Source organism: Rhododendron vialii, chromosome 13a (assembly GCF_030253575.1).
Source record: "Rhododendron vialii isolate Sample 1 chromosome 13a, ASM3025357v1".
Classification (NCBI taxonomy): domain Eukaryota; kingdom Viridiplantae; phylum Streptophyta; class Magnoliopsida; order Ericales; family Ericaceae; genus Rhododendron; species Rhododendron vialii.
In genome coordinates this window covers 31,215,572-31,243,348 of record NC_080569.1, presented here as the reverse complement: position 1 = coordinate 31,243,348, position 27,777 = coordinate 31,215,572, and the positions used below count along the sequence as shown (strand labels likewise).

The 27,777-nt window shown below is 38.0% G+C and overlaps 2 protein-coding genes and 2 long non-coding RNA genes across 5 annotated transcripts; 3 read left to right on the top strand and 1 right to left on the bottom strand.

Moving 5' to 3' along the window:
* Nucleotides 1-10,719: 10,719 nt before the first annotated feature.
* LOC131312592 (uncharacterized) lies at nucleotides 10,720-13,819 on the top strand. Its single transcript, XR_009195919.1, has 2 exons — nucleotides 10,720-11,043; nucleotides 13,204-13,819. It is a non-coding gene; the product is annotated as an uncharacterized LOC131312592 (long non-coding RNA).
* Nucleotides 13,820-14,995: 1,176 nt separating this feature from the next.
* On the bottom strand, nucleotides 14,996-18,001 carry LOC131312591 (uncharacterized). Of its 2 annotated transcripts, none has more exons than XR_009195917.1 (2): nucleotides 16,910-18,001; nucleotides 14,996-16,609 (listed from the first exon to the last, which is right to left on the bottom strand). It is a non-coding gene; the product is annotated as an uncharacterized LOC131312591 (long non-coding RNA). The 2 variants fall into 2 exon arrangements; XR_009195918.1 differs by having other exon boundaries at nucleotides 17,067-18,001.
* Nucleotides 18,002-18,503: 502 nt separating this feature from the next.
* LOC131312590 (prefoldin subunit 6) lies at nucleotides 18,504-23,160 on the top strand. Its single transcript, XM_058340472.1, has 5 exons — nucleotides 18,504-18,825; nucleotides 19,730-19,800; nucleotides 19,932-20,056; nucleotides 21,319-21,379; nucleotides 22,824-23,160. Exons 1-5 carry the CDS (start codon nucleotides 18,744-18,746, stop codon nucleotides 22,878-22,880), a joined length of 396 nt encoding a protein of 131 aa, XP_058196455.1. The 5' UTR covers nucleotides 18,504-18,743; the 3' UTR covers nucleotides 22,881-23,160.
* A 398-nt stretch (nucleotides 23,161-23,558) lies between these two features.
* LOC131314113 (ethylene-responsive transcription factor ERF015-like) lies at nucleotides 23,559-24,173 on the top strand. Its single transcript, XM_058342605.1, has 2 exons — nucleotides 23,559-23,760; nucleotides 23,863-24,173. The coding sequence occupies exons 1-2, from the start codon at nucleotides 23,559-23,561 to the stop codon at nucleotides 24,171-24,173; spliced, it is 513 nt and encodes a 170-aa protein (XP_058198588.1).
* Nucleotides 24,174-27,777: the final 3,604 nt, after the last annotated feature.

Below are 27,777 nucleotides of genomic sequence, written 5' to 3'. Positions count from 1 at the left end.
AGGAAGGAGCTAAAAAAAACAGGAACTAAGCAAAAGCCCAAGAACCTGCTAAAAGAAGCCTCCAAGATCCAACCAAAGGTTGAATAAGAAAGGAAAAAAAAAATCAAGGGAAGCAAAAAAACAGGGGATACCGATAGTGAAAGAATCAAATTTTCACTTTCATAATCCCCTACAAACATCTCTTGAAGTCCTCAACAGAACAATCCTTGAGATTGAACTTTTAAGATCCAAACAGCTATCCTATTCTTCACCAGATTCATAACGTTGCATGCTTCTATAACCTTGTTATTGAACACTATCTCATTCCTTGCCAAGGATAATGACCACAAGATAGCATAGAAACTGATATTCCAGATGTGTTTCTCTAGGTTTTTGAATCCATTATTGAACCAACTCTCAGCAAGATGGGAGATAGATGCAGGGCTAATCCAAAGAGTATACCACCAACACATAAAATTCGACCATACCTGGCAAGAGAAGGGGCAAGTCAAGAGTAGGTGATCAGGACGTTCTTGTATTGTTGGAACAAAGAGGGCACACAGCTTGGTTTAAGTCCAGAATGATATTCCTCCTCAAAAGTTCAAATCTTGTTGCAACTCTATCCTGGATTGCCTGCATACGTTTGCCTTCACTTTTAAAGGACAAGGGTTCTGCCATAAGAACAGAAGACAGGGATTTTCAGTGTAGGACCTGGATTCCCGAGCACTATAAACAGACTTAACTTAGAAGGTTGTGTCCTGGTTCCATCTCCACTGCAAAACATCACCCCTTGAAGATATTCTGAAATTCTGTATCTTTTGCAGCAAGAGTCCTAGCTGTTCAGTTTCCTAAAACAAAGAGAGACCTTCTAAACTGAAAATTCCAATCCCTGTGGCTGTTCAGATCAAGGCGTTCTTTTGAGTTGATAACTGGTACAGTCTAGGAAATTCCTCTCTCTCAGGGATTGTTCACCTGACCATGTATATATCAGTCCAGAATTTAGCGACATTTCCAGCAAACACCTTTATGCATAGTCCGTCATGAATAATATGTTACCAAGATCAGATTGTTCATTACCAACAGATAGTTTATCATGCTAAATTCTGGATGGTTTTCTAGTTGAAGGTAACGCAGGTAGCCAACTGTCTTCCCCATACCTGTATTTGCTTTTAAGTTTACCCATTGGGAATTGTCCTCCTTATTGCATCTCCACCACCACTTCGCAAGCAAAGCACAATTGTGCTCCACTAGTTTCTTGATACCCAAACCCCCATATTTTTTGCCCCTTGTGATGGAACCCCATTTTACCTTGTGCAATCTCTTTTTGTCAGCAGAATCACCCCATAGAAAGTTTCTTTGAAAATGCATTCTTGACAACATAAGCTAAGGGAGATTTGTCGTTATTCAAAGTGATTAGCGATCCACCCATGAGCTGTAGAAATGGCCAATGCTATCTTCAAATCACATCGTAAGCCGCATGTCATCACTTGTTTTCCTCTAGGGAAGTGGTGTTGGCATGGTTTGCGTCAAGATTATTAGCTTCCCCAAAATTAAAACGAAAGAAGCAGGAGTAAAACTGCCTGCCTAGTTCTTCAAACCGTGTGCAAGGAGGAAGAGCCTTATGTACAGGGTACAAACTTTTTTGGAAGAGGTTAGTAGTAACTAGTACCTGAATTTTTTCCTTTCCCAAAGGTTTTGTGCCCAACAAGGATAGCTCCGCCATTGTCTTGTAGAGCTCCAGCCAAAATCTCACTTACACTTCCCTCATTCACCTGTTTTAGTGAAGAGAAGTAAAAAAAGTGGCACTCAACCTATAAGATCACTATACCTAGTACTTACATGTTTTAGCATTATAGCCACAATTCAAAGAAGAGCCTGCTCAAACAGATCAGATTTTTTTTAAAAAAAACCACGGCTTTTTCCTGGACGAAATCAAAATTGGATTCTATCTATTAGAATACAGGATGGAAATGGCATATATTCCAGGTAATTCACTTGACATATTTGCTCCTTGAGTAAAATGGTTTCCTAGAAAAGGGAACTTTAAGCAGAAGGTCAAAGACTTACAAGCACAAGAAGCAGATCATGTGTTAAGGCATGGCCATTAGCCGATAGGTGCCATATTGCCATCCCTATCAACTGTGTTGAAAAGTGTCTCATTTCAATCTACCCATATTCAGCCAAGAGACATTAACTCTTTTTCCTTATAAAAGTTACAGAGAATATCAATCTCAATTCCGTGAATTAACAACAAAGCCCAATCCTGATCTTCACTTCAAATCTCCCTTACATTTCCTCTCTGTCTATGACTACTCCAATGTACTCTTCTCCGAGGCCATCAAATTGGTGTCCCTTTAGCCCATCACGCAACATCTTTTTGCTATTTCGAAGATAAAAAACGAAAACATTCAAAGATATCCTCTTTGTGCTATGGGTATGGTATTAGAACTACCTGTGAATGCAAACTCAGTAACATGTCCATGTAGCAGAACCATGGTTTTGCACAAAGTCCAGCTTACTTGCAATAATTAGAGAAATAGGGATATACAGAAACGTTATTGATCGAGGCATGCATGTAGCGCTCTTCTTAGAGAAGATATGTCCTTTTAGCATCGAGTTTGAAATTCCACTCATATCACTATCGAGCTCATTTTTTTTTCACAAAAAATTAAATTAATGGGAGTTATAAACATGTTCAAATTTATCTTATTTTACGGTTAATTCAGCTAATAAGCCATATTAAAGAGGTTAATTTTAAAAGCTTTTTCCAGCACACACGTCTATATTGTAGGATACCTTATCGTATAGTAGGATTTCTACACAAGAAGGATACGATCAAATAATTATAGTAGTAGACAATGCAAATTGTAGAATTCGTAGTTTCTTGACAACTATGCTCTCATATCACTATCGAGCTCTGGTGTGAGAGAACCGACTACAACCAAAGATCCAAGTATCGAAAAAGAAGATAGACCTGAATCAAGTTGGGTAACATAAATAATGAAATCAATAGCCTCATTTGAATCATACACAGACAAAAATTGAGTTTTTGCATACCTGAAAATGTAAGGTCAGAATCAGCTTGCAGATGATTGAAATTGTTTGTGAATGAAGATTCAGTTAAATACAATATGTATGCAGAGAGCGCGCGCGAGAGAGAGATCTTGGGGGAAATGGAGACGATGACTGGTGTGCGTACATGGCAGGCGCGAGCTTTTTCTAAACGGCGTCGTTCCAATCAAAGATCGCATCTTGAACACGGGAGTTATCACATACTTGTCAAGACTTCTCATCTCCAACCTGCGAAGTTCCTTGAAAACATGAATTTGACTTCTTTGTCAAATTGTGAGCCCATTCCAGTTTATCACCATTATCGAAACCCTTCATGTTACAGATATTGTCGATAGGATAAACCATGTCAAATTTCTTTTGAATCAAATGCTCATTGATACATAATCGGAGACGATAAGTGTGAACTTTTTTGTTTGAAAATAGACTTGGCTGCACTCTATCAAATCCATTGTGCCAAACGACGTCGGAAGCGTGCTTTATTGGATCTGCAACTTGAGTTCGTCGAATTGTGATCTCGTTTCGATTAATCTCTATGATCCAAATCATTGAAGTTGTAGAGCTTTTGAAGAAGATAAATAGTGTCAAAGATCGTTTGAATTGAGTTCTGAAGGATACACAATCGGAGATGATCAAAGTGAATTTGTTTTCGTTAAAATAGGTTTGGACACACGGTATCAAACCCATTATAGCAAGGAAGATTAAAATTCTTTTTTGATCCTCAGGAAGATTAAAATTCAGTCCGACGAAGGGATGTCCCCGACTCCCCGTCGGAAATCGATCGACAGGAATATGGGGGTCAGACTAGATCAATCCCCTCGAACTTACTTTCATGAAGATAAATGCACTCGTAATGATCTCTGTTCAATTAATTTAATTTTTGGCATTGTTAGAACTGTGCATGTTAAGTACGAAAAGATACTAAGGAGTTCTAAAAAGAAGGCTAGATGTCAGAGCGGAACCAATGGAGATGCCGGAGCGGAACCAGTGGAGTGTAGTGAAGCGACTGCATTTGGCCCATCACTGATGATTCAGTGAAAATTTGGAGGGTGCGGGGGCATAACCCCGCGGTATGGTACTGTATAGGTGCGGTATGGTACTATATAGGTATGGTACGGTATCGTTCGTACAAGGGGGTATTTTTGGAATACATAACCAAATATCAGGTTAGGGTTAGAATAGAGTAGATATAAATACTTTATGTTGTAAACCATATTTCGTATTGTGATAATAAGAACAGCAGCGGCTCTCGCTCCCGTGGACGTATCCGGTATTGGAAAACCACGTATATCTCTGTGTTGATTTCTTTACTATTTTATACTCGTAAATCATGCGTGTAAATCATGCGTGTAAATCATGCGTGTGTGTCGATCCTAGCAGGCATAATTGTTATTCTTGACAAGCATTGCAAAATGGACAGTTTCGATCAGTAAAGTGGGTTTAGCATGAACCCATAGAGGGCTGACTGCACAATCTTCTTTGAGAACCCGTCATTAAAATAAAAAATCTCATACAAAATTGTTGCAACTTCTACGTAAAGGTTTTTTTTTAATACACAACTTCAACGTAAAGCTTCCCCTGACTTAAAAGAAGAAAGAAAGAACAAAAAGAAGAAGAAATATAACTAGGTTGATCTTGTTCGTCGAAAAGAAAAAGAAGAAAGAAAGAATGGTTGATGATGGGAAGCTAGGAGCATTATCATTGAATGAGTTTAGATCATGCTTTTAGCTGTGCCATAATATGGTGCACCTTAACATTATCTAACTTCCCTTAGCTAAATAGGTAAGCTACTTGTACTATGAGAACAAAATCACACTTAATCCCATTTTTGCTTTTTAAAAAATTTGACGCACCTTTGTTTGATTAACGCATCTGATTGTACAATAAAAACTAAAGGACCACATATCCGGTGCTCGGTTGAAACTTTTAAATGTGCTTCCTTACTATAGGTCTCATTCAATCTGATCCGAACCTTGCTCTACGAGACTGCTTCTTCGAGAATCCCTTGCTTTTGGGTTATGCACAAGTTATGATCATCCTAGTCAAATTTTGCTTCACATTTTTCTATCTCACATACCTCCCTTACTGAATAACTTGATGATTCCCATAGGAGAATAATGGAAAAGAGCATGCAAATAAGCAATTACAAGTTTACTCTTACGCGACAACATGATGGCAAAACACAGCACCATTGCATGTCATGAACATTTAGCGGAATTGGGCCACAACAACAATAAATTTATTTTCATTCCTTTGACTTTACATTTATTCGTCAGATTTATTGTACACGAAAGGTAAATTTCGTAAACGATCAAATCTAGAGAGAGCTTGGACGAAGGTTTCTTCCAACCACCTAGGAATTCCTTCATTTTCTTAAACTGCTCCTTGGTCATTCCATCATAATATTCATGAGCCCTTTCCCGAAAAACAGCACCAGCAAATAATGGTGATTGTCATTGAGACATAAAAATCCAGGGCTTTCACACATACAGCTGAGGAGATGTCAACCAGAGGTCCACAATCTACAGTAATGCTGTAATGAATTTTCCAAACTTGGTCTTTTCCTTGCCAATTTATCTCCTTCAGCAATGCAGTATCCTATCAAAAAATGCATAACAGTATCTCAATTTAAATTGGTAGACTAGAAATTAGACGCAGAAACATAAAACGTCAATCTATGCATGCTACTGACATTAAACAAGATTTTCAGTACACAATTCGCCTAGTGCCTGACAAATATACGAACCTATACTTGGTGCTTATAGCAACATAATCAAAGTTGGTCACCAGTTGTTAAATGGTCCAAAAACAATGCTATATTTTGGTGTCCAGTTCTATGCTGACCCCATGATCAAGCAAGTGTGCCACATTAAGTAAAGCTGCTTCTAAGTCCCCGATCTCAAAGATCACAAGATTTTCAAGGTCCGTAATATCAGTCATCAACAAGAAGGAATATCATAAAGAACTTTTACGTATGCAATTGGTCTAAAGAAATGCCCCCAAAGGCCAAAAGGTTGAAGGGACTGAAAGGAGGCAGATGCAGATCCAAAATGTGGGCAACAATTGTTACCTTACAAATAATAAGAATATAAAAAAGATAAAAGGGAAAGATAAAGGATGGCATCACAACAAGGTTGGCACCCAACATGCTCGGCAATCATATCCCACTTGATCCCAAGAGAGGAGAAAGAAAAGGTTGATAAGATAGCAACCGAAAGCAAAATAAACTATATAGAGAAACTTCGAAAACAGTACATTGAGATCCCCGAACAGGCATGAATCACTCAAACGTTGTACGAGGTTCTGATCCTGAGATGTGAAGAAGTAAGACCTCCTGTATCATATAATCTCCAAGCTTCAGTAGTGGAGCAGTAACAAGTTGAATGGTATAATGGCAGCAATGGAGTGTCATGAAGTGATTTGACAATAGCAATACTCCATTTCCTTCTTAGCCTGAAAGCCACCAAGAGGTATAGTAGACTACCATAAGATATCCAAGCCAAATAGCAGTAGCAACAAAAATCAGAATTTCAGATTTCCACAGCAGCAGTAACATCACAGCAGCAATTGAGAATCAGTGAGCCATAAGACCTCCTAATTTGACCAATAAGGAGTCTTGGAATGAAATAACATAACAGACAACTCAAGCTATCAAACAACTCAACACTCCCCCAATCCTTATCAATTACAGATTGAGACAGACACAAGAAGCCCCAACCCACAGCAATTATCCCCACCCTCCCCCCACTTCATATGACTTGAAACCCCAAGGCAACCCACAACCAAAGCAAGACCCCAATTTTCACCCGTCCCAAAACTCCCAACTTTTTAATGATTCAGACACCCCAACAGTAATCTCACCCACATATCCAAAACAATGGATTCCCCAATAGCATGAATCGCCCACAGTACAACACACACGCGCGCACGCTGTTACACACCACACGCACCCACTGCTACACAACACTCACCAATAAAGTCTCTTGATCGAAGCCCTGCAACTTCAACAGCATACCCTCCAACTCCATTACAGAGTTTCCTTTATTGCCTTAAGCTTATAGATGAAGTCATTGATGCTAAAGTCATTCGTTCCCACTTCCCAAAAAAATAAAAAATAAGTCATTCGTTCCCCACTTCATTTTCACCCTAAAAGCTATTATAATCTCCAGAATCTCATCTAATCCCATTATGGTTCTGAGTTTTCAAAAAAATATCCGTTAGCCATGTTGATAGGTGCCATATTACCATCCCTATCAATTGTGTTTGAAAAGTCTCATTTCCATCTAGCCTTATTTGGGCTTCCGTATAAAAGTTCTAGAGATTATCAATTTAAATTCCTTCAATCAACAACAAAGCCCGATCTTGATCTTCACTTCAAGTCTCCCTTACATTTCCTCTCTCTCTATGACTACTACACTGTACTCTCCCTCGAGGCCAACAAATTGGTGACCCTTTAGCCCATCATGCAACATCCTGTATTTGCTATTTTGAAGATGAAAAACAAAAACATTCAAAGATATCCTCTTCGCGCTATGGGTATAATATTACTGTATTAGAACTACCTGTCAATGCGAACTGGTTAACATTTCCATGTAGCAGAACCACGTGTATGCACATAGTTTAACTACGAAGATTGCATAATAACAACAATATCTTGAGATTTTAACTCAATTAGAGAAATAGGGAGTTTTTTCCTGACACACACATGCACAATTTTAGGATAACTCATCGTATCATAGATTTCTACAAAAAAAAAAAAAAAAAAAGGGATACGGGGTTAGATACTTGAAGGAGACGATACAAATTATAGGATCGTAAGTTTTTGACAAATATGCTGAATCAATATAGAGCAATAAGACTTCCAAATTCACCTATACGGACACTTATCCAAACACTCGGAGATATTCCATAGAGGTACATCTAGAGAAATGAAAAATTATACAGTAGTTTTGGTGCAAGAATTGCAAAAAAGAAATAAAAATTCAAGTACCGAAAAAGAAGATAGACTTGAATTAAATTAGATAGTATGAAATGATGAAATCGATAGCTTCATTTGTATCGTACACAATTCAGACAAAAATTGAGCTTTTACAAACCTGAAAATGTAAGTCCAGAATCTATTGGCAGAGGATTGACCAAGATTCAGTGAAATAACCTTGGAGGAAGCTATGGTACACAGGGTATACCGTATGTCTAAGTTATGACAATTTGTGATTTTTATTATGACAATTTGTGGTTTTCTAATGCATATTTTTGATTGTAGGTACGACTTTTACTTTAAAATTTACCTGTTGAACAGGTCATTAGCAAGTTATCCATAATTAAAAAATATTGTTATTATAAAACCATAATTATTCGTACCAGAAACCATAATACTTGTACTCCAACCAAATATATGTGTACAATATCACAAATTAAATAATGCTACCCACAAATATTATAACAACACCATAAATTGGCATAATCTTACCACAATGAGTCGTACCAAAAATTCTTTGACACGTATGATATTCCGTAATAAAATCAAAATATGTCGTACCAGAATCAACAATTGTTATACCTAAACAAAAAACATTTGTAAAATACCACAAATTCAGTAACATAACCAAATTTGTTATGACAACACCATAAATTGACGTTTTCATACCCACAACGTGTCGTATAAAAAAAATTCAATCGGAATGATTAATTAATGATAGTTATAATCAGAAAAATACCAAACCACAAATTCTGTAATATAACCAAATTTGTTATGACAACACCATAAATTTACGTTTTCATACCCACAACGTATTATATAAAAAAAATTCAATCGGAATATTTAATTAACTATAGTTATTATCAGCAAAATACCAAACCATAAATTCTGTAATATAACCAAATTTGTTATGACAACACCATAAATTGACGTTTTCATACCCACAATGTATCGTATAAAAAAATTCAATCGAAATGTTCAATTAATGATAGTTATAATGAGCAAAATACCATACCACAAATTCTGTAATATAACCAAATTTGTTATGATGACACCATAAATTGACGCTTTCATACTCACAACATGTCGTATAAAAAAATTCAATCGGAATGTTTAGTTAACGATAGTTATAATCAGCAAAATATCAAACCACAAATTCAGTAATATAACCAAATTTGTTATGACAATACCATAAATTGACGTTTTCATACTCACAACGTATCATATAAAAAAAAATTCAATTCGGAATGTTCAGTTAATGATAGTTATAATCAGCAAAATACCATACCACTAATTATTTTCACTTCCTGCCACATTATTTTTTCAAATTTTAAACTTTCCACTATATTATCTTAATTTTCGATTCCCTCCACACTATTTTTTCAAATTTTTATTTGTCCCTAGACAATGTCTCAATAATTTAAAGTAAAAATGATGTTCTCGCTCAAAATTTTCATCCAAGAAATTCACCAAAAAGTAAGAACTATACCCAAATTAATCGTCATTATTGTGTCATGGTCACATGGCTACCTTACATTCAACTACAACAGATGACTAGGTTTCATATCAAATATAAATTGAATGTACAGTCTAAATGTCGTTAGTGAGTGTATTTTTAGAATGATCGATCAGGACTGTTAGGATGTCAAGTTATACGATATTCAGCATTGTCACCAAAATTAGAGATTATCGGATATTGACAACTACGTAATCGAAAGACTTTTAATGTATCCAAATGCATATTAATATCTAATAATGCACCAACTGAGCCTTATGTAAGCCGTTTTTGTTTGATCGGACCCGTCTATCTTTTATAGAATATGAATTCGATCAAATGTACCAAAAATGAAGTTCATCGCTTATCGTTAGACCATTAATCTGATGAAAATATTCTTTTTTTATTGAATTAGGGAGCCGATGAGGAGGTATAATAATTATTGATTGTGTTACGACATATTTTGGTATTGTATCTAGTATCTTTTGATCGATTTTTTTTGGTACGACACATTATCGTAAGAAATTGCCAATTTTTTGTGTTGTCATAACAATTATGGTTATGTTATATAATTTGTAGTATTTTAGATATGAGGGGGAGAGAGAGAAAATTAAGGAGGAGAGAACAACTTGTTACCTGCTAAGCCATTTTTTTATTTTATTAATTGATTTAATAAATGGGTGGTTCGGATTATTCACTTTGAAATCCAATGGCTTAAAATCATGGTGCGTACGGTACACCCCCTAATAAGGGGTGTGTACCATAGGACTACCCAATAACCTTTGGGGAAATTGGGACGACGATTGCCTGTATCGTCACTCATTAGAAACTCGCATGTGACAGACGCGAGCTTTGTCTAAACGGCGTCACCCGGGTTCCATTTAAAAATCGTATCTCGAACACGAGGTTTACAAAACGACGTCGGCCGTACTTGTTAATACTTCGCATCTTCATCATGAGAAGTCCCATGAAACATGCATTTGCCAAATTGTGAGCCCGTTTCAATTTATCACCATGATCAAAACCCTTCATGTTACAGAGATTGTCAAGAAGATAAACTTTATCAAATATCCATTGGATCGAGTACTCATTGATACATAATCGGAGACGATAAGTGTGATTTTTTTTTTGTGAAAATAGACTTAGTCACACTCTATCAAATCCTTTGTGTGGAAGACGGAGAGGAGCTTTTAGTGAAACGACGTCAGAAGCGTGCATTATTGGGACTGCAACTTGATTTCGTCAAATTGTGATCTCGTTTCGATTGATCTCCACGATCCAAATCGTTCAAGTTGTAGAACTTGCAAAGAAGATAAACAGAGTCAAAGATCATTTGAATCAAATTCCGAACGATGCATAATCGGCGACGATCACCGTGAATTTGCTTTTATGAAAATAAATTAGGCCACACAGCATCAAACCCATTATAGCAGAGAAGATAAAATTCAGTCCGACGAGGGGACGTCCCCGACGGAAAAGGAAAAGGAAAAGGAAAAGGATTCTCTCACTCCATTGTTAACCAGTAAGCTAATTTTGATATCGTATAGGTTTCTGGGCAATTGTGTTTATATGGGATTTCATGGTCGCTTGAATTTTACCTTTGTACACCAATTAATCTGCGACAACAAGAAATTTCTTGCTCCATTGCATAATTTGCATGTTTAAATTGAGGCAATTATCAACTACTTTTGTGTGTATTACTGTTGCGAGCACTGGTTTTTGCTAGAGATTTGGGAAATGATTGCTTTCAGTTTGGATTTCATCCCTTGAAGATATACCTGTTTGGACTTCATCCCTTGAGGATACCTTTTTGTTTTGTGTGAACTTCCAGTTTCCCTTCTTCTACATACGTGATTGAAAAAATAAGGAAGAAAAGAGGTAGAGTAAAGCCTTCACCTTTTGAAACTCGTTAAAATTTCAAACCAAGCTTGAATAAGCTACTACTCGGCTCTGGCTTATGATATATAAAAAATTCGAACTACTCAGGTTTGGCTCGTGTTCGATTAAAGCTCCTTTGAGATCGGATCCTCTCATAAACAAGCTAAGGGGTTGAACATATTTTTGGTTCTTGTTAAGCCTTCAAACCAAATTTGATCAACCTCTTGCTTGGCTCATTTATCACCTCTTATCCTAAGTTTGTCCAAATTTTTTCTTGAAAGTAGTTGTCTGTGCTCGCCTGCTTGGACTTGAGAAAATTTCCATTGTGCCATCAATTAGCGAGAAATATGGACTCATAAGGATATGGTATCACGTTCTGTTGATAAAGAACATTACATAACGTAGTATGTTTAACTTCATTGAACCAATTTGCTTATACACTTCACAAACAACTTTTATAAGCAGCAGGAGCCACTAGGCAACAAATCTCTCTAACTTCTGGAAATAACATATGTACTTGAGAACAAGGCCTGTTGTAGAATGTCCCTTAAGTTGGATTGTTTGAATTTTCCCTATTCAATTTGTTGTTCATACTCTGCGCATTGCACAGGACAGTAAGAAGCATGGACACAGATACGGTATACGTACCCAGCACGACACGGACTCGTTATTTCTTTGAAAATTAGAATACTGACACTGTACACATATGGGCACATTGAATGTAGTACGTATTTTTATTATAAAGGTATGCTATGAATTCATATAAAAGTCAAAACCATTATTTCCATCAAATTAAGAATAATACTATGAAGATAAAAATGAACCATCTGCATATAAAGTATGCATGAACTATTCATCTGTGGAAGTTGTCACTCTGAGATGAGCTTTCAAAATTTTGTTTTAACCATTGAATGTGTCTTTGCCTTTAGCAAGTTCCAAGGGTATCACCAACGCTTCCTACTGTTTCCACAATGTGTCTGAGTTAATGTAATATAAGAAGAAAATTAGACAAGTATTTAGGCATGTTCGACACGTATCCTGAGAGTGTCATGTTCTGTCCGCGACCGACACGTGTTGGACACATATACTTGAGGCTAGTAGACTTGTCCGTGGTTCTTAGGAAGGACTAATGCATGAACTATGTTGGATGAATAAATAAATTGTTTTCAATCCTTCTGTTCCTGCTCATTATCATTTTGGACTTGAATTTTTGGCATACACTTGCGATGCATGGTGTCTATGTAGTAATGGGCGCCAGAAATATGGCTTCTAGTAAAGAGGCCAATGAAGCTATAGTTAAAGAAATCCCAATTGCAAAAATTGAAGCTATGGAATTGAACCTCAGTTCATTGGCATCAGTGAGAGTTCTCATGGGAATTCAATTCATTGGGACTTCCTCTGAATCTCCTCATGTAAGACATGTCGGGGACAATACTTAAATTTTCCTCTCTCTCTCTCTCTCTCTCTCTCTCTCTCTCTCTCTCTCTCTCTCTCTCTTAGTCTCAATTTACATTTGTACTTGAAGCTTGGTTTTCTTGAGTTAGATGGGTCATGAGCTTAAAATGCCTTCCTATCAGTGTCTTTAGATGTTGCATGGAAAGATATCCATGTCAGGCTTATTAGTGTCCACCAGTGCAATTTATTAACTTCTTTAGTAGTGTGTTACATATATCTACTAGATAATCATGGCAATGTTGAAAAACTTATTCAGCGGCCACAATAACCTCATGTTAGATGTACCCTTTCCTTGTGTACTTGTTGGACAACCCTTCTTGTCATCATATTCTAAAACCTGGTCTTACAGTCTTACTTCAAGCAGTTGGCGTGGGACATATCCTGGTTGCTTTCTTGTCGGTGCTTTGGTGGACCTTTCGTCTCTATTCTGAGGCCAAAGATTTCATATCTTCTGATGTTTGTTTAAGTCATGTGCTGCTGCTCTATTTTACATGTCCTGTTGCTGTGATACATTACTAGTCATGCTCTTTGCTGCTGCTTTATGTTGATGTTTGGCCAATGACACTGCTCAATGTGCTATATGTTCACACTGCTCAATCTACTACAAGTTGATGCTTCTGCTACATTCATGACGTTGCCTAAATCCTAGGCTACTCCATTTGGCTCAGTTGATGCCTCTATTATTGGGGCCTAATTCTTGCTCTTGGTGCTCAGACGATGCTGCTGTTCCTGGTCCCCTGGTGTTTTTCCCCTGCTTTTTGGACGTGCTACTCGAAGGCCTCAGTTTTGGTCTCATCCTCACATGCTACTTTATTTTTTGGTGTTGGAATACATTGTGCATGGAGTTGATTTATGAGGCAATTATGTATTTATTTTTCTTTGTTTGGTTGAGGATTGTGGAGTTGTATTGAATTGATTCTTTGCACATACCCAAGGCAATAAAACCATTTTGATTTACTTGTTAATTCTCATTTTTCTACTGAACATTTTCAGGAATCTGAATTTAAAGTTGATTTTATCCAACATATGAGAGAATTTAACATTGATTTACTTTATTAGTCTCATTGTACAAGCAGTGAACATGGATGAAGCTGGGATTATGATGGAGAAAATTGTAGAAATTGAATCCAACTCAAAAGTTTATGTTGTTACGTGTCACACCCGACCAATATTGAACTTGTATTATCTAACATCTCCTCAGTCCCGTAGATGCGAGATAGGCTTTTACTGGTCCAACTCCATGGACAATCAAGGATGGGTTCAGTTAGAAGGTCTTCCAGAAAAAGGGCCGACCCTAGTACGTATTTCAATTGAGAGGCATTGGATTGATTGTTACCGCCCCATGCGTATTTTTGAGGTCTATATAACTTCTTTTAGAATCTATCATTGTGAAATCCTTTATCAGGTCTGCCATAATGGGATGTGATTTGTCATATTTTTATAATGTCAAATTTACAGAGACAGCATATGCATCTGTGACTTTCTAACATCCTTCGTTCGAAGGACAACTTAGTTTACAAGGCAGCACCTTCGGACTCCTTAATGTCCAACTGCTACCATGATACAAGAATCAGCTTCCAATGGCAACCCCATAACGTCCCTTTCCTTGGGTGGAGAATTCAGCGTTTTCGTCTTGCACTGTACACCATGGGTTGTGCTAACTTGATCTGTCATAAAGTGCCGGTGATATAGTTCACTACTGTCATGAACAGAGTAGATCCATCATGGTGCTCCATAACACTTTGCAGTCACCCCAAGAACAGAAAAAAGTATGTTGAGGTACTGTCAGTGCTGACTTCCTAGAAGTAACAGCAGTGGCTGCAAAAGTAAGCAACTTGTGGTATTGTTTGTTGCCTCTAACCCGAGCCATCTTTGGGTTCCACATTTCCTAGCTGAAATAAGGATTCCAATATGCTAAAAACTGTATCTAAAAGTGCGTTCTTTTTTTTCTTTTTTGATCAGCAAAAGAAGATTTTATTAAGATTGATAAGGGTACATAGATAGAGGGAGGAGCTAAGAAAAACAGGAACCTTGCGAAAGCCCAAGAACCTGCTAAAAGAAGCCTCCAAGATCCAACCATAGGTCGAATAAGAAAGGAAAATGGAAAACAAGGAAAGCAAAAAAACAAGGGAAACCATTAGTACAAGAATCAAATTTTCACTTTCATAATCCCTCCAAACATCTCTTGAAGTCCTCTACAGAATAATCCTTGATATTGAACTTGCTCTTGATCCAAACAGCTGTCCTGGTCTTCACCAGATCCATAAACTTCACATGCTTCTATAACCTTGTTATTGAACACTATCTCATTCCTTGCCAAGGATAATGACCACAAGATAGCATAGAAACTGATATTCCAGATGTGTTTCTCTAGATTTTTGAATCCATTATTGAAACAACTCTCAGCAAGATGGGAGATGGATGCAGCGCTAATCCAAAGAATATTCCACCAATGCATAAAATTCGACCATACCTGCCAAGAGAGGGGGCAAGTCGTAGGTGATCAGGAGTTCTTGTATCGTTGGAACAAAGAGGGCACACAGCTTGGTTTAAGTCCAGAATAATATTCCTCCTCAAAAGTTCAGATCTTGTTGCAATTCTACCCTGGATTACCTGCATACGTATGCCTCCACTTTTAAAGGACAAAGGTTCTGCCATAATGACAGAAGACAGGGATTTTCAGTGTAGGACCTGGATTCCCAAGCACTATATGCAGACTTAACTGAGAAGGTTGTGTCCTGGTTCCATCTCCACTGTAGAACATCACCCCTTGAATCATCTATTCTGAAATTCTGTATCTTTTGCAGCAAGAGTTCTGGCTGTTCAGTTTCCCAAAACAAAGAGAGACATTCTAAACTGCAAATTCCAATCCCCGTGAGCTGTTGGAATTAGTCACTTGACAGATCAAGGCGTTCTTTTGAGTTGATAACAGGTAGAGTCTAGGAAATTCCTCTCTCTCAGGGATTGTTCACCTGACCATATATCAGTCCAGAATTTAGCAACATTTCCAGCCCACGCTTTTATGCATAGTCCGTCATTAATAATATGTTACCAACTGATAGTACATCATGCCAAATTCTGGATGGTTTTCTAGTTGAAGGTAATGCAGGTAGCCAACTGTCTTCCCCATACCTATATTTGCTTTTAAGAACCTTTCACCATAGGGAATTGTCCTCATTATATCTCCACCACCACTTTGCAAGCAAAGCACAATTGTGCTCCACTAGTTTCTTGATACCCAAACCCCCATATTTTTTGCCTCTTGTGATGGAACCCCATTTTACCTTGTGCAATCTCTTTTTGTCAGCAGAATCACCCCATAGAAAGTTTCTTAGAAAATGCATTCTTGACAACATAAGCTAAGGGAGATTTGTCGTTCTTCAAAGTGTCAACGATCCACCCATCAGCTGTGTTGCGATGGCCAATGCTATCTTCAAGTCACATCGTAAGCCGTGTCTCATCACTCCTTTTCCTCTAGGGAAGTGGTGTTGGCATGGCTTAAGTCAAGATTATTAGCTTCTCCAAAACTAAAATGAAAGAAGCGGAAGTAAAACTGCCTGCCTAGTTCTTCAAACTGTGTGCAAGCAGGAAGAGCCTTATGTACAGGGTACAAACTTTTTTGGAAGAGGTTAGTAGTAACTAGTACCTGAATTTTTTCCTTTCCCAAAGGTTTTGTGCCCAACAAGGATAGCTCAGCCATTGTCTTGTAGAGCTCCAGCCAAAATCTCACTTGCACTTGCACTTCCCTCATTCACCTGTTTTAGTGCAGAGAAGTAAACAACGTGGCACTCAACCTTTAAGATCCCTATACCTAGTACTTTGATGTTTTAGCATTATAGCCACAATTCAAAGAAGAGGCTGCACAAAGAGAGACCTTTTTCTCTTTTTTTTGAAAAAAAATATGGCTTTTTTCCTGGACAAAATCAAAATTGGATTTATGTAGATTACAGGATGGAAATGGCATATATACCTGGTAATTCACTTGACATATTTGCTCCTCTGAGTAAAATGGTTCCCTGGAAAAGGGAACTTTAAGCAGAAGGTCGAAGACTTACGAGCACAAGCAGCGGATCACGTGTTATGGCATGGCCATTAGCCATGTTCCATCCCTATCAACTGTGTTGAAAAGTTTCTCGTTTCCATCTAGCCATATTCAGCCAAGAGACATTATCTCTCTCGTATAAAAGTTACAGAGATTATCAATCTAAATACCGTGAATAAAAAACAAAGCCCGATCTTGATCTTCACTTCAAATCTCCCATAACACTGTACTCTCCCCCGAGGCCATCAAATTGGTGACCCTGTAGCCCATCACACAACATCCTGTATTTGCTATTTCGAAGATAAAAAATGAAAACAATCAAAGATATCCTCTTTGTGCTTTGGGTATAGTATTAGAACTACCTGTGAATGCAAACTCGTCAAAAAGTCCATGTAGCAGAACAGAACCATGGTTTTGCACATAGTCCAGCTTACTTGCAATAGTTTGAGAAATAGGGATATAGAGAAACATCATTGATCGATGCATGCATGTAGCGCTCTTCTTAGAGAAGATATGTCTCCTTTAGCACTGGGTTGATTGAAATTCCACTCATATCACTCTCGAGATCATATTTTTTTCATAAAAGATTAAATTAATGGGAGTTACAAATATGTTCAACCGATTTTCCTTATTTTACAGTTAATTCAGCTAATAAACCATTTTAAAGAGGTTAATTTTAAAAGCTTTTTCCTAACATACACATCGACGTTGTAGGATACCTTATCGTATCGCAGGATTTTTGCACAAATCCTGCACAAAAGGATAGATACTTTTAGTTTTTGAAGTAGACGACACAAATTGTAGAATTCGTAGGTTTTTAACAACTATGTTCATGTCCCTGTCGAGCTCTCTGTTGTGAGAGAACCGATTACAACCAAAGATCCAAGTATCGAAAAAGAAGATAGACCTGTATCAATTTGGGTAACATGAGATGATGAAGTCGATAGACTCATTTGAAACTTACACTATTCGAACAAAAATTGAATTTTTGCAAACCTGAAAATGTGAGGCCAGAATAAGTTGTAAAGGATTGATGCCCGTTTGTGAACGAAGATTCATTGAAATACAATATATATATACTCACCCAGAGCGAGAGCGGGAGAGAGACAGATCTTGGGGGAAACGGGGACGATGACTGGTGTTAGCTGCACGTACTGGCATTCAATACAAAACCCGCATATGACAGACGCGAGGCTAAACGGCTGGTTCCATTTAAAGATCGCATGTTGAACACGGGAGTTATCTAAAAACGACGTCGTCCTTACTTGCTCAGACTTCGCACCTCCAACCTGAGAAGTCCCTTGAAAACATGAATTTGTGAAATTGTGAGGCCGTTTCAGTTTATCACCATGATCTAAAACCTTCATGTTACAGATATTATAAATAAGATAAACCATGTGAAATATATTTTGAATCGGATACTCATGGATGCATGATCGGAGACGATATGTGTAAATTTTTTTTGTGAAAATAGATTTGGTTACACTCGATCAAATCCATTGTGTCAAAGACGTAGAGGAGTTGTTAAGAGAACGACGTCGCCGCAAGTGATTTGGATCTGCAACGTGAGTTTGTCAAATTGTGATCTCTTTTCGATTGATCTCCACGATCCAAATCGTTCAAGTTGTAGAGCTTCAGAAGACGATAAACAATGTTAAAGATTATTTGAATCGAATTCCGAAAGATACATAATCGGAGACGATCAAATTGAATTTGTTTTTGTTAAAATAGATTAGGCCACACAGTATCAAACCCACTATAGCAAAGATGTTTATTTATAAATTCAGTCCGACGAAGGATTATCACTCCGTTGTCGTCTCTCTCGATCGAAATCGATCGACCGGAAAATGGGTTCGTCGAGTGCTATGCAACGAGAGCTACAGCGAGAACTGGAGGCCAAAGCCACCGAACTCAGCAAACTCCAGAAAGGCAACTCTCTCTCTCTCTCTCTCTCTCTCTCTCTCTCTCTCTCTCTCTCTCTCCAATTTAAACCTAATCCTTGCTTATGCGTAGTTTTTTTATTATATGACTTAGATGTGGGATTAGTTTGCGTGTACATGGACTAATTCTTTTGCACGGACCAATCCTGTTGTCCACCAACAAGCGCGCCGATAGAGCCGGCATAGACTGACCCAGTTGGTAGCACAGGTTTTTGAATAACTGGTTTCGAACCTGACTTATTATACATAGGAAGAAACACTTCTGTCTAAGTCCCATGCCTTAATCATAACGACCGGGCGGTCCGGCCAAAGCCTTGGGCTTTTTGCATATCCAAACTTTTGAATATATCTCTGGTGCAGGTCATGCTATCAAGCGCTTTTGACTTGTGGCGGTGGTTAAGGTTTATGTAATGCTAAGAAGAAATTAGACCTGGATTCATTTTTTCACTAATTTTAACACACTTTGATGTCTTCGGTATTTCTATGCATTGTTTGCATGTTGCTTAAACAACTTTTTACACCCACTGCCCTTTCGGTGAGGTACATTGCTGGTTCCACTTTGATGATAAGAACCATTCATTCTGAGAATTGAATTGTTAGAAGGCTATGCACAAATTTTGAAATTAAGCTCAATCGGTACTGGATGATGAATCCAATTCTTGGCTTAACACTAGATTGAGCACAATTAGATTTTTTTTGATGAAGTACTTACCGATAAGTGATAACTGATTGAGAAGGATTATTGCACGGTCTCCTAGTGAATCAATTCTTTCAAAATGAACAGCTACGTACCTCACCAAAGTGGGTGAAGTTACTACCCTCAACTTGAACAAAGTTACCCTCCTGCTGGTTAGCATTTTGATTAAAGAAATTGCATGTATTTATGTGTTCAGACATCGCAAAGAACCACCAAGTCAGAAAGAAGTACACCATCCAACTTGGCGAGAACGAGCTCGTTCTGAAGGTATCTCTCTGTTGTTAATACATATGTATGGATATATGTCTGTATGCACTATTATGACTATAAACTAGGACAGTGAGCATTGTTATGTTTTGTGGTTTAGTGAGTAATGGATGGTGGGTTTGTGATTGAAGGAGCTGGATTTGTTAAACGAAGACGCCAATGTGTACAAATTGATAGGACCAGTACTTGTCAAGCAGGACTTAGCGGAAGCAAATGCCAACGTCCGCAAGCGGATTGATTATATGTCTGCTGAATTGTAAGTTTCTCTATCTCTGTTTAATTTGTTGTTTCAATTAGCGTCTTTGGTTTCCATTTTATCATTAGTTCCCTATCTTGATGTGCGATTGTGGCATTGCAAATTATGCTAACTTTAGTTCATTATGCTGTATTGATTGAGGGAGGATTTTTCCTGGCCTGTCTCTGAGAGAAAATGCAATTGGCTCATTTGCCTGTAAAATTTTATTAGTGAGGCATGCTCTTACTCATAAGCTAATGGAATTATTATGGATACAGTATCATCTTTCCTTATCTTAATATAATAGGAATACTGGAACTGAAACGAAAGGTAAATTGACTTGTGTTTGGTAGTATTGTAGTAATGTTGAATAAGATTTTACCATGAAATTTGTGGTACAATGATACAACAGTTAAGTGAGGAAAGGAGCTGAATGTGCAATGGATCGAAGGAGAACTACAGGGACAAAGTTGTAGTGAATGAATATAGAAGTAATTTGTAACTGTTGCTCTACTGATTGATAATTGGTTTAATGCTTTGAATGTTCATAAATGCTCTTTTTGTGTTTGTGTCTTTTTCCAGGATTGTTCTGTCTCTTATTTACATTCCGTGGATGGTCTATCTTCTTTTCCTTTTCTTGATATCCTCCCAGTTGAAAAAAAAAAAAAAACTCTTTTCATTCTCATGAATCATGATTATGTCTGATATATTGTTTACTTGCTATATTGCATAGCCTCAGTACAGATCTCATAATTGTCTGCTATATGTGATCCTCCATCCATCAATACTCACATAGATGTTTCTGCCAAGTCCAAGTAAAAACTTACAGATACACGGAGAAATGATCTGGAGAGATTTGTCGCCAGTTTTGGGGATGCATTGTGTGCAACACCTCATTCCATGCATGCTCTAGGATTCTTTGCCTTCCTATTGTTGTACTGAGATTCAGTGAAAGTTCTCAGGTTGCGTGGGAGGAATTAATGGCCATACATCTTGGGTAGGGCTATGGTTAATGTCAGCAGATTGTATATTTAAGGGCATTTGCTTTTTCCCCACAGGGCATGTTTCCTGGCGTTGTCGATGATTTCATTCCTTTTACCAATTCTTAAGCACTATTATCAATTTATCATAAGCCACAAATGATATATCCTTTTTGGGATTATCCTTCTACTCCTCTTTATTTCAGTTTGTCTTCTCCATCTTCCTTTCTTATTGTTCTCGGTGCTTGGTACTCAGTACTCGTGATGTGAAGTTGTGAACACAGTGTGTTTGCTTTATGATAGGAAGCGTTTGGATGCAACCCTACAAGGCCTAGAAGAAAAACAAAATAGCAAGAAAGAAGCGGTTAGTACCATTTCCTCTTTTGGCGCGTTATAATTTGTATTCTCTTTATATCTCTCCTACTTCATTTGGTCCCCTTGTATGCTCGACGAGGTAATGTATTTTCAAAGTGTTTGCAAGTTGTATGGTGATGTTAATGCTAATTGTATAAAAGTTGCAGCATTTCATTATAAGATTTCTTTTCCTTTTGAGAAGATTGAGTAGGTTTGTTCATGTTATTCCACTATTCTGCTTTATAGGATTGACTTATTCATGGTTGTTGTGGTAAACAGACTTTACGGCCACCTAATTCTTAAAGACACGTAAGCTGATTGGTGATCACAACAATCTCCACCCACACCCACACCTACACACCCAAAAAAAAGGTTACACGTACTTCGCCATTTACCTCTGCCATGGCCTGCCTCCGTTTCCTCTCTCACTAGCCACACCGTCAACCACTACCACCAGCCTCTTAGCCACCTTTGATTCTCTACCCTCTGCTCCTATCTATTCCATCGCTTCCACCCCTTCCCTAGTACAACCACCTCAAAAGCCCTACCAGCATCAAACCCAAAGTTACCTCCAGATCCATCATCATCGCACCACCACCAACACCATCATTATTAATCAATCAGCGATTGCATATGATTTTACTGGGTAGTTCAATAAGAGCTGACCTGTTTAATTTTTATTTTGTGCACCACTCTCTAAATGCTCATTCAGATACATATAACCCTAATTAGACACAAACAGATATAAAGTCATCAACTACGGACCTTCACTCTTTATTGGGAAAACTTATGCATCTTGACAGAAGTAATTATTGAATGATAATAGACACTAAAATTATTGGTTCAATGAGAGGAGATAACAGGGAGAGGGATTTCAGGGTCAAAAGTTGCAAAGGAGTTATACTTGGGCTTTAGCGGAAGAGGTACCTGAAGAGGACATTAGTTCTTTCTCTCGTTCTTGAATCGATTGGAGTGGAATAATCAATCTATATCTTCGTCTCTTTGCCAATAAATCTAGGGAGTAGGCAGTGCTGTGGGTGGAGGTGGAGGGAAGGGTCTGCGTTAGGGGTTCAAGAAGAAACAAAGTCCTTAATCCTGTCACGATTCTCTTGATTGAACTTTGAAAACATTTGTACACTCCTTTGTTGGATATTTAATTGCTCATTAGCTGGCCAAATTTTACTTCTCCTAGCTCGGCCTTACTCGTGTTAAAATCTTAATTCTGCCCTTGGTTGTTGGGTGGTTGTCGGTGTAAGAAAACACTACCCTGCTGCCGGTGGCTTTTGAATAAAGGGGAAGCGAAATGGATTGAGGTTAAGAATAAGCGATTTTGAAATTTCTGAACAGTGCAAAGACAAACTGCTTGATAGTCATACACAGTCAGGATCTACCAAATAACAATGACTTCAATCAGACAGGCTAATGGCTCTCCTGTTCTTTCATATTTTCTGCAGATACTAAAGCTGCAGCAAAGAATTCAATCCCTCCAGGCTGGAAAAGCGAAGGCATAATTTTCGCCCGTTAGTGTTTACACATCAGTGCTTGTTTCTCTTCGAGTTTTGTTTCCCTTTTCAAGTACTACTTTTTTCATTTCCAGACCTCCCCCTTTACATCATAGCCGTGTTAGTCAGTTGTTAACTCTAATGACCCTTTGTGGGCTGTATTTGTAAGATTAGTGATGAAAAATTGGGTGCATATTCCTGCAGAAGTTCTCTATCAGACCTTAATTTCGGTCTAATATCTATTGATGTGTGAGATTTTGTTTGTATTCAAAATCTATCCTTCCTCCAACTAGATCCTGTTGAATCTGTGTAACTATTGAATGTCTAAGCTTATCATTACTCTTACCGCAAAAAGCTTGTTTTCGCAGAGAAGTGTTTTCTTCCCAAATGGGGATTCGGAATTGTTTTGATACATGCAACAAACTAGTTCATTTTGTCTTTCCGGAGGCAGTCTTCCTAATTGCTGTTTAGTGCCATCAGGCAGGCATTACCACGTGACATTTTACTGCCTCCACGTATAGCTTGAGTTACTGCGTGCCACTATCTCGATAGGTCGTAATCTTGCTTCCTTAATTACATGAGCTCTATTGCATAGGCTTTTCACAAAATGTGATCTTCTCCTTCATAAATAGCAGCATCTCCTATACCCTTTCATTCCTCCTCACCACTCAGTTTGGTCCCCTCGTCATGGATTTAGGACCTGCATTGACTCTGCAGAAGGGTTGTAAGAGACGAGGTAAAGGTCCTTATATAGGTGTCCGGTTGAGGGGGGGAAGATGGGTCTCTGAAATACGCATTCCAAAGACCAAGACAAGGATATGGTTGGGTTCTCATCGCTCACCGGAGAAGGCAGCTAGGGCATATGATGCAGCCTTGTATTGTTTAAAAGGCGAACAAGCATCTTTCAATTTTCCCAACAATAGAAGGACGAACTTGGCCCATCGGTTGGTGGGTTCCTTGCACATTGATGAAATACAATGAATCGCTGCAGAGTTTTCTTGTTTGGATGAGCCATCAATGGAAATATCAAAGCCTTCTCCACAGGTAACACACCTTTCGCTTGATCCGCCAGTTTTACCAGATCCACAGAGAATGAATGAAAGGGATTCAAACATGGTTGATGATGAACCACATGTCCCAGCTTATGTGCCAGAGGAGGAGCCGTATATCCCAACCTATGTGCCAGAGGAGGAACCATATGTCCCAGCTTATGTGACAGAAGCGGATCTCATGTCACATGGAAACTTACAGTTGGATGAGTGGCTTGCGCAAGATGGAGAGTGGATGGGGAGCTTTCGTTGACTACATTATGGGGAACTTTCATTGACTACATATCTTTAATAGAGACTTTCGCAGATGCTTTTAGGAAATGCAAATACATATGTAGGGTCATGGTCAATGAAAGTTTTGCCCCATCAAGAATAAGCTCATTCAATGCATATGGCAGGTTTTTAGACTTCGTTGGAAGTGATTAATTTGAACTTTGTGAGGGAGGAATGGGTTACTTTTCGTTCGATGTTTAATTTGCTTACCTTTAACTTTTGGGACCCGAAAAAGGTCAATGAAAATGGGAGTAACTGTCTTCTCTGCTCTTGCATTTAAGTGAGATGATGGTGAAGCATAATGCGATCGACTAAATCCCGAGAAGAAAGAAGAAGTAATAGAGATCGTCGTAGATATTTATTTAAAAGTCAAGTGATGTTATCTCGGGGTAGTGAATTCTAGTTGGACAAATCTATTTCAGATTTCCCTCCCTTTGTTATCTCGGGGTAGTAAATTCTAGTTGGACAGAAGCCCTACTCAACAATAAAATGAGCATGCCAAATTTTGTTTTACTAGAAAGAAAACGAGAGAGAGTATTTTGAACTGTACAACCAAAGAACGTCTTTTATGATCATAAAAACTGGGGTCTCAGTCCTCTCATTCGGAGATAATCTTCAAAAGAAACTTTTCCCCATCTACAGCTTTCTGAATCCTCACAAGAACACGTTTCGTCCTCGCAGAAACTAGATGGTAACTCCACTGTCAATCTAAAAAACGTACCGGAATTGTCAGCAAAGCAAGTAGTGCTCCACTGTCGAGCTAAAGAACGTACCGGAATTGTCAGCAAAGCAAGTAGTTGTACCTATTCTATACTCATGAATTGAGGAATAAAATCACGACAGGAACTTTAAAAACGAAGTCAGATTCTTCGCCGGTGACATTACTGTTCTCATTCCTAGCTCTCGTAACGTATGGCTGTGTTTTGAGCTTTGGATTTGTGGTGATATTTGTGCAGGGAAAGGATACGTAAGATAAAGGAGTAAATGAGAGGGATTTCTTTCTTCCGTCATCTTTCCGTTGCTGACACTAAAATTCCAGCTACTAACGCAACTTGCCAAATCTATTAGTAACATAGAAGGACAGTCGCAAAAAGTCGTCAATCATCACACGGTAGTTGTCGCTCCAACATGACTTTGACACTAAACAACGATCTGAATTCCGAGTTTGCTGATCGTTGTGAGGTATATGTACATGCGTACATATGTATTAGGCTAAAGCATCAAGGACATGAACCACTAAGAGTTTTTGCTAAAAACAAAAATGGGCTCGCAAGGTTTGTAAAAATCATGAGAACAAAGTGACACAAATGATAGAAATAAGATCTTGCAAAGAAAAGATAGAAGTTCTGAAAGTAATAACCTATTAACCTGTCCAGTTGATTTACCCAAAAAAGGGGGGAAAAAAAAAAGAAGTAATAACCTATTGGGCTCTCTAACCTTGGTAGAAAGTCCAATAAATCGTTTGGGCTTCAGCATTGAAAATCCTCCCTATGTCCACCCACCCAAGATAATCCTTCAAAATGACTTTTGTTCTTCCTCTTAATTTTCACTCTGCGTTTGCTCTCACCAGAGACGTAGCTACTTGTGGGTTGTGGGCGTATGGGGGCCACGGCTCCACGTTGTTTCAGGGTTTTTTTTTCAAATTTTAATATTAATTTTAGTTATTTTTTATTTGTTAAGAATTTTATTTTGTACAGAGTGTTATTTAGACACTTAAATGCTAAAGAATGTGTTCGTTTTGGATTTCAAAACCTAATTTCTCTCTTTGCTCATGGTCTTCCTTAGGTTTTTTCTTCAATTATTAATCTTATTTCTCTTTCTATCTCTCTCCGCTGATTATCCAAAAAAAATCCCTCAAAATATAAACCAAACAGACTGTAGTATTAGATTTTCAAATCTTGTTGTTCATAATCCAGCCCCCTGTTTTTTAAATCTTGGCTCCGTCCCTGGCGCTCACAATCCTCACACTCATTAATTTTAGTTATTTGGGAGGTATTTAAAAGACGTTTTCACGCTCACGCTCACGCTTTCGCACCCGTTTTCTGGCTTAACCCAAGAGTCCAGTGGGTCCCTTGATGTCTCAGCTGATTGCTCATCCAACTCTTTACACCTATTAACTGCACGTCACCAGATTGTGCCGACCTTGAGGATTGAATGTGCTCAACATGATTCCCAAATTCCCCATGCGGATTTGAATTACCATCCTTACTCCCTGCACTTGACCTTTCTTTTCGTACTTTTACGAATAACATATAACAAACCTTTCTCTTCGTACTTTTAACTTTTACGAACAACATACAATATTATTGGTGAAGTCTCATCGAACAACACCACTCCATCTCAGTCATGGCTCAAATGCAAGGAGGAAAAAAAAAAATTTAACGGACAGCACGTGGCATGTATAGAAAAAACATTTTGGAAAAAGTAATCGATTTCAGAAGGTATTGATAACTTTTGTGTACTCTCCGATGAAACGTATGATATATGATCCCTTCACAACAAGAATTTTAAACATTATTGCAAATGCACTCTCATTTAATGCCAAAGAGATGAAGGGTATTCTTAAACATTTATGCCTTTAATAACAATCATTTTGTTTTCTGTTTTGAATTGCAAAATTAAATAAACAGAAAGAGACGGAGGAAGTAATTGTCAAGATATTTCATGTGGGAGGCAGGGCTCAGCATTCTTATGAACTTAACTTAAAACTTAACTCTTTTTTTTCACAAAACATAAATTTAACTTCCCTTTTTTTTTTTTTGTCAAACCAAAAGGAGAATTTATTATCACGACACAGAAGATGAGCCAGAGGCTCTAACATCATCAAGGGCTAGGGTCAAGAGCCATTGGAAAAAATCACCCCTCCAACTCATCAACCCATTACCCGATAGGAATTTCCTAGCCACAAATTGTGCTACCCTGTAACAACCCAAATTTTCGACCAATATTTTTTTTTGAGTAAAATTAATTAATATTTTATAATTCTTTTACTTAATTATCATTTAAACCCTTGTACTAAAATTTCTGTAAAAATATGCATATTTGTGCTGTGAATGTACAAAAAGGAAAAGAAGAAGATTTAACTCTTGATACCCATTAGTGGCACCATGTACTACCCTTAGCCTTTAGCTCAACGAAAAAACTAGAGAATCCCATAGATACATGAAGATGGAGGGTACTCGGGATCCCATGAATTGTAGGAGATTTCATGTGAGTGTGTGTTTGCCGAGATTGAGGGAGAGGAGAGATTTGCCTTGCCACCCACACTTATCTCTTCCAACCTACACTTACACCTACACCTACACCTACACCTATGTGATCTTTGCAAATATAGGAAAATAATTGGGAGATATAGAAAGAGATAGAGTGTGTGCCGAGAGGAGGGAGAGAGAGAGGGGGTTGGGTTTTCTATCCAAAACCTCATCACATGCTCCCATGCTCCTATATTATAGACCTAGACCTACACCAAACCAGGGACAACATCCCTCAAAATGAGGAAGAGACATGTGCCGAGAAAAAGAAAAGATTGGATTTGGTTTGTTCTCTTGCATCATATACCCCTATAATATGTAGCCCTGTAAGCC

Excerpts from the sequence above, each read along its gene's own strand:
- LOC131312590 (XM_058340472.1), top strand. The coding sequence starts at position 18,744 with ATGGGTTCGTCGAGTGCTATGCAACGAGAGCTACAGCGAGAACTGGAG. Across the intron at positions 19,801-19,931 it reads AGAACGAGCTCGTTCTGAAG|GAGCTGGATTTGTTAAACGA; the intron begins GTATCTCTCTGT and ends TTGTGATTGAAG. Across the intron at positions 21,380-22,823 it reads AAAATAGCAAGAAAGAAGCG|ATACTAAAGCTGCAGCAAAG; the intron begins GTTAGTACCATT and ends TATTTTCTGCAG.
- LOC131314113 (XM_058342605.1), top strand. The coding sequence starts at position 23,559 with ATGGATTTAGGACCTGCATTGACTCTGCAGAAGGGTTGTAAGAGACGA. Across the intron at positions 23,761-23,862 it reads AGCCTTGTATTGTTTAAAAG|AGTTTTCTTGTTTGGATGAG; the intron begins GCGAACAAGCAT and ends GAATCGCTGCAG.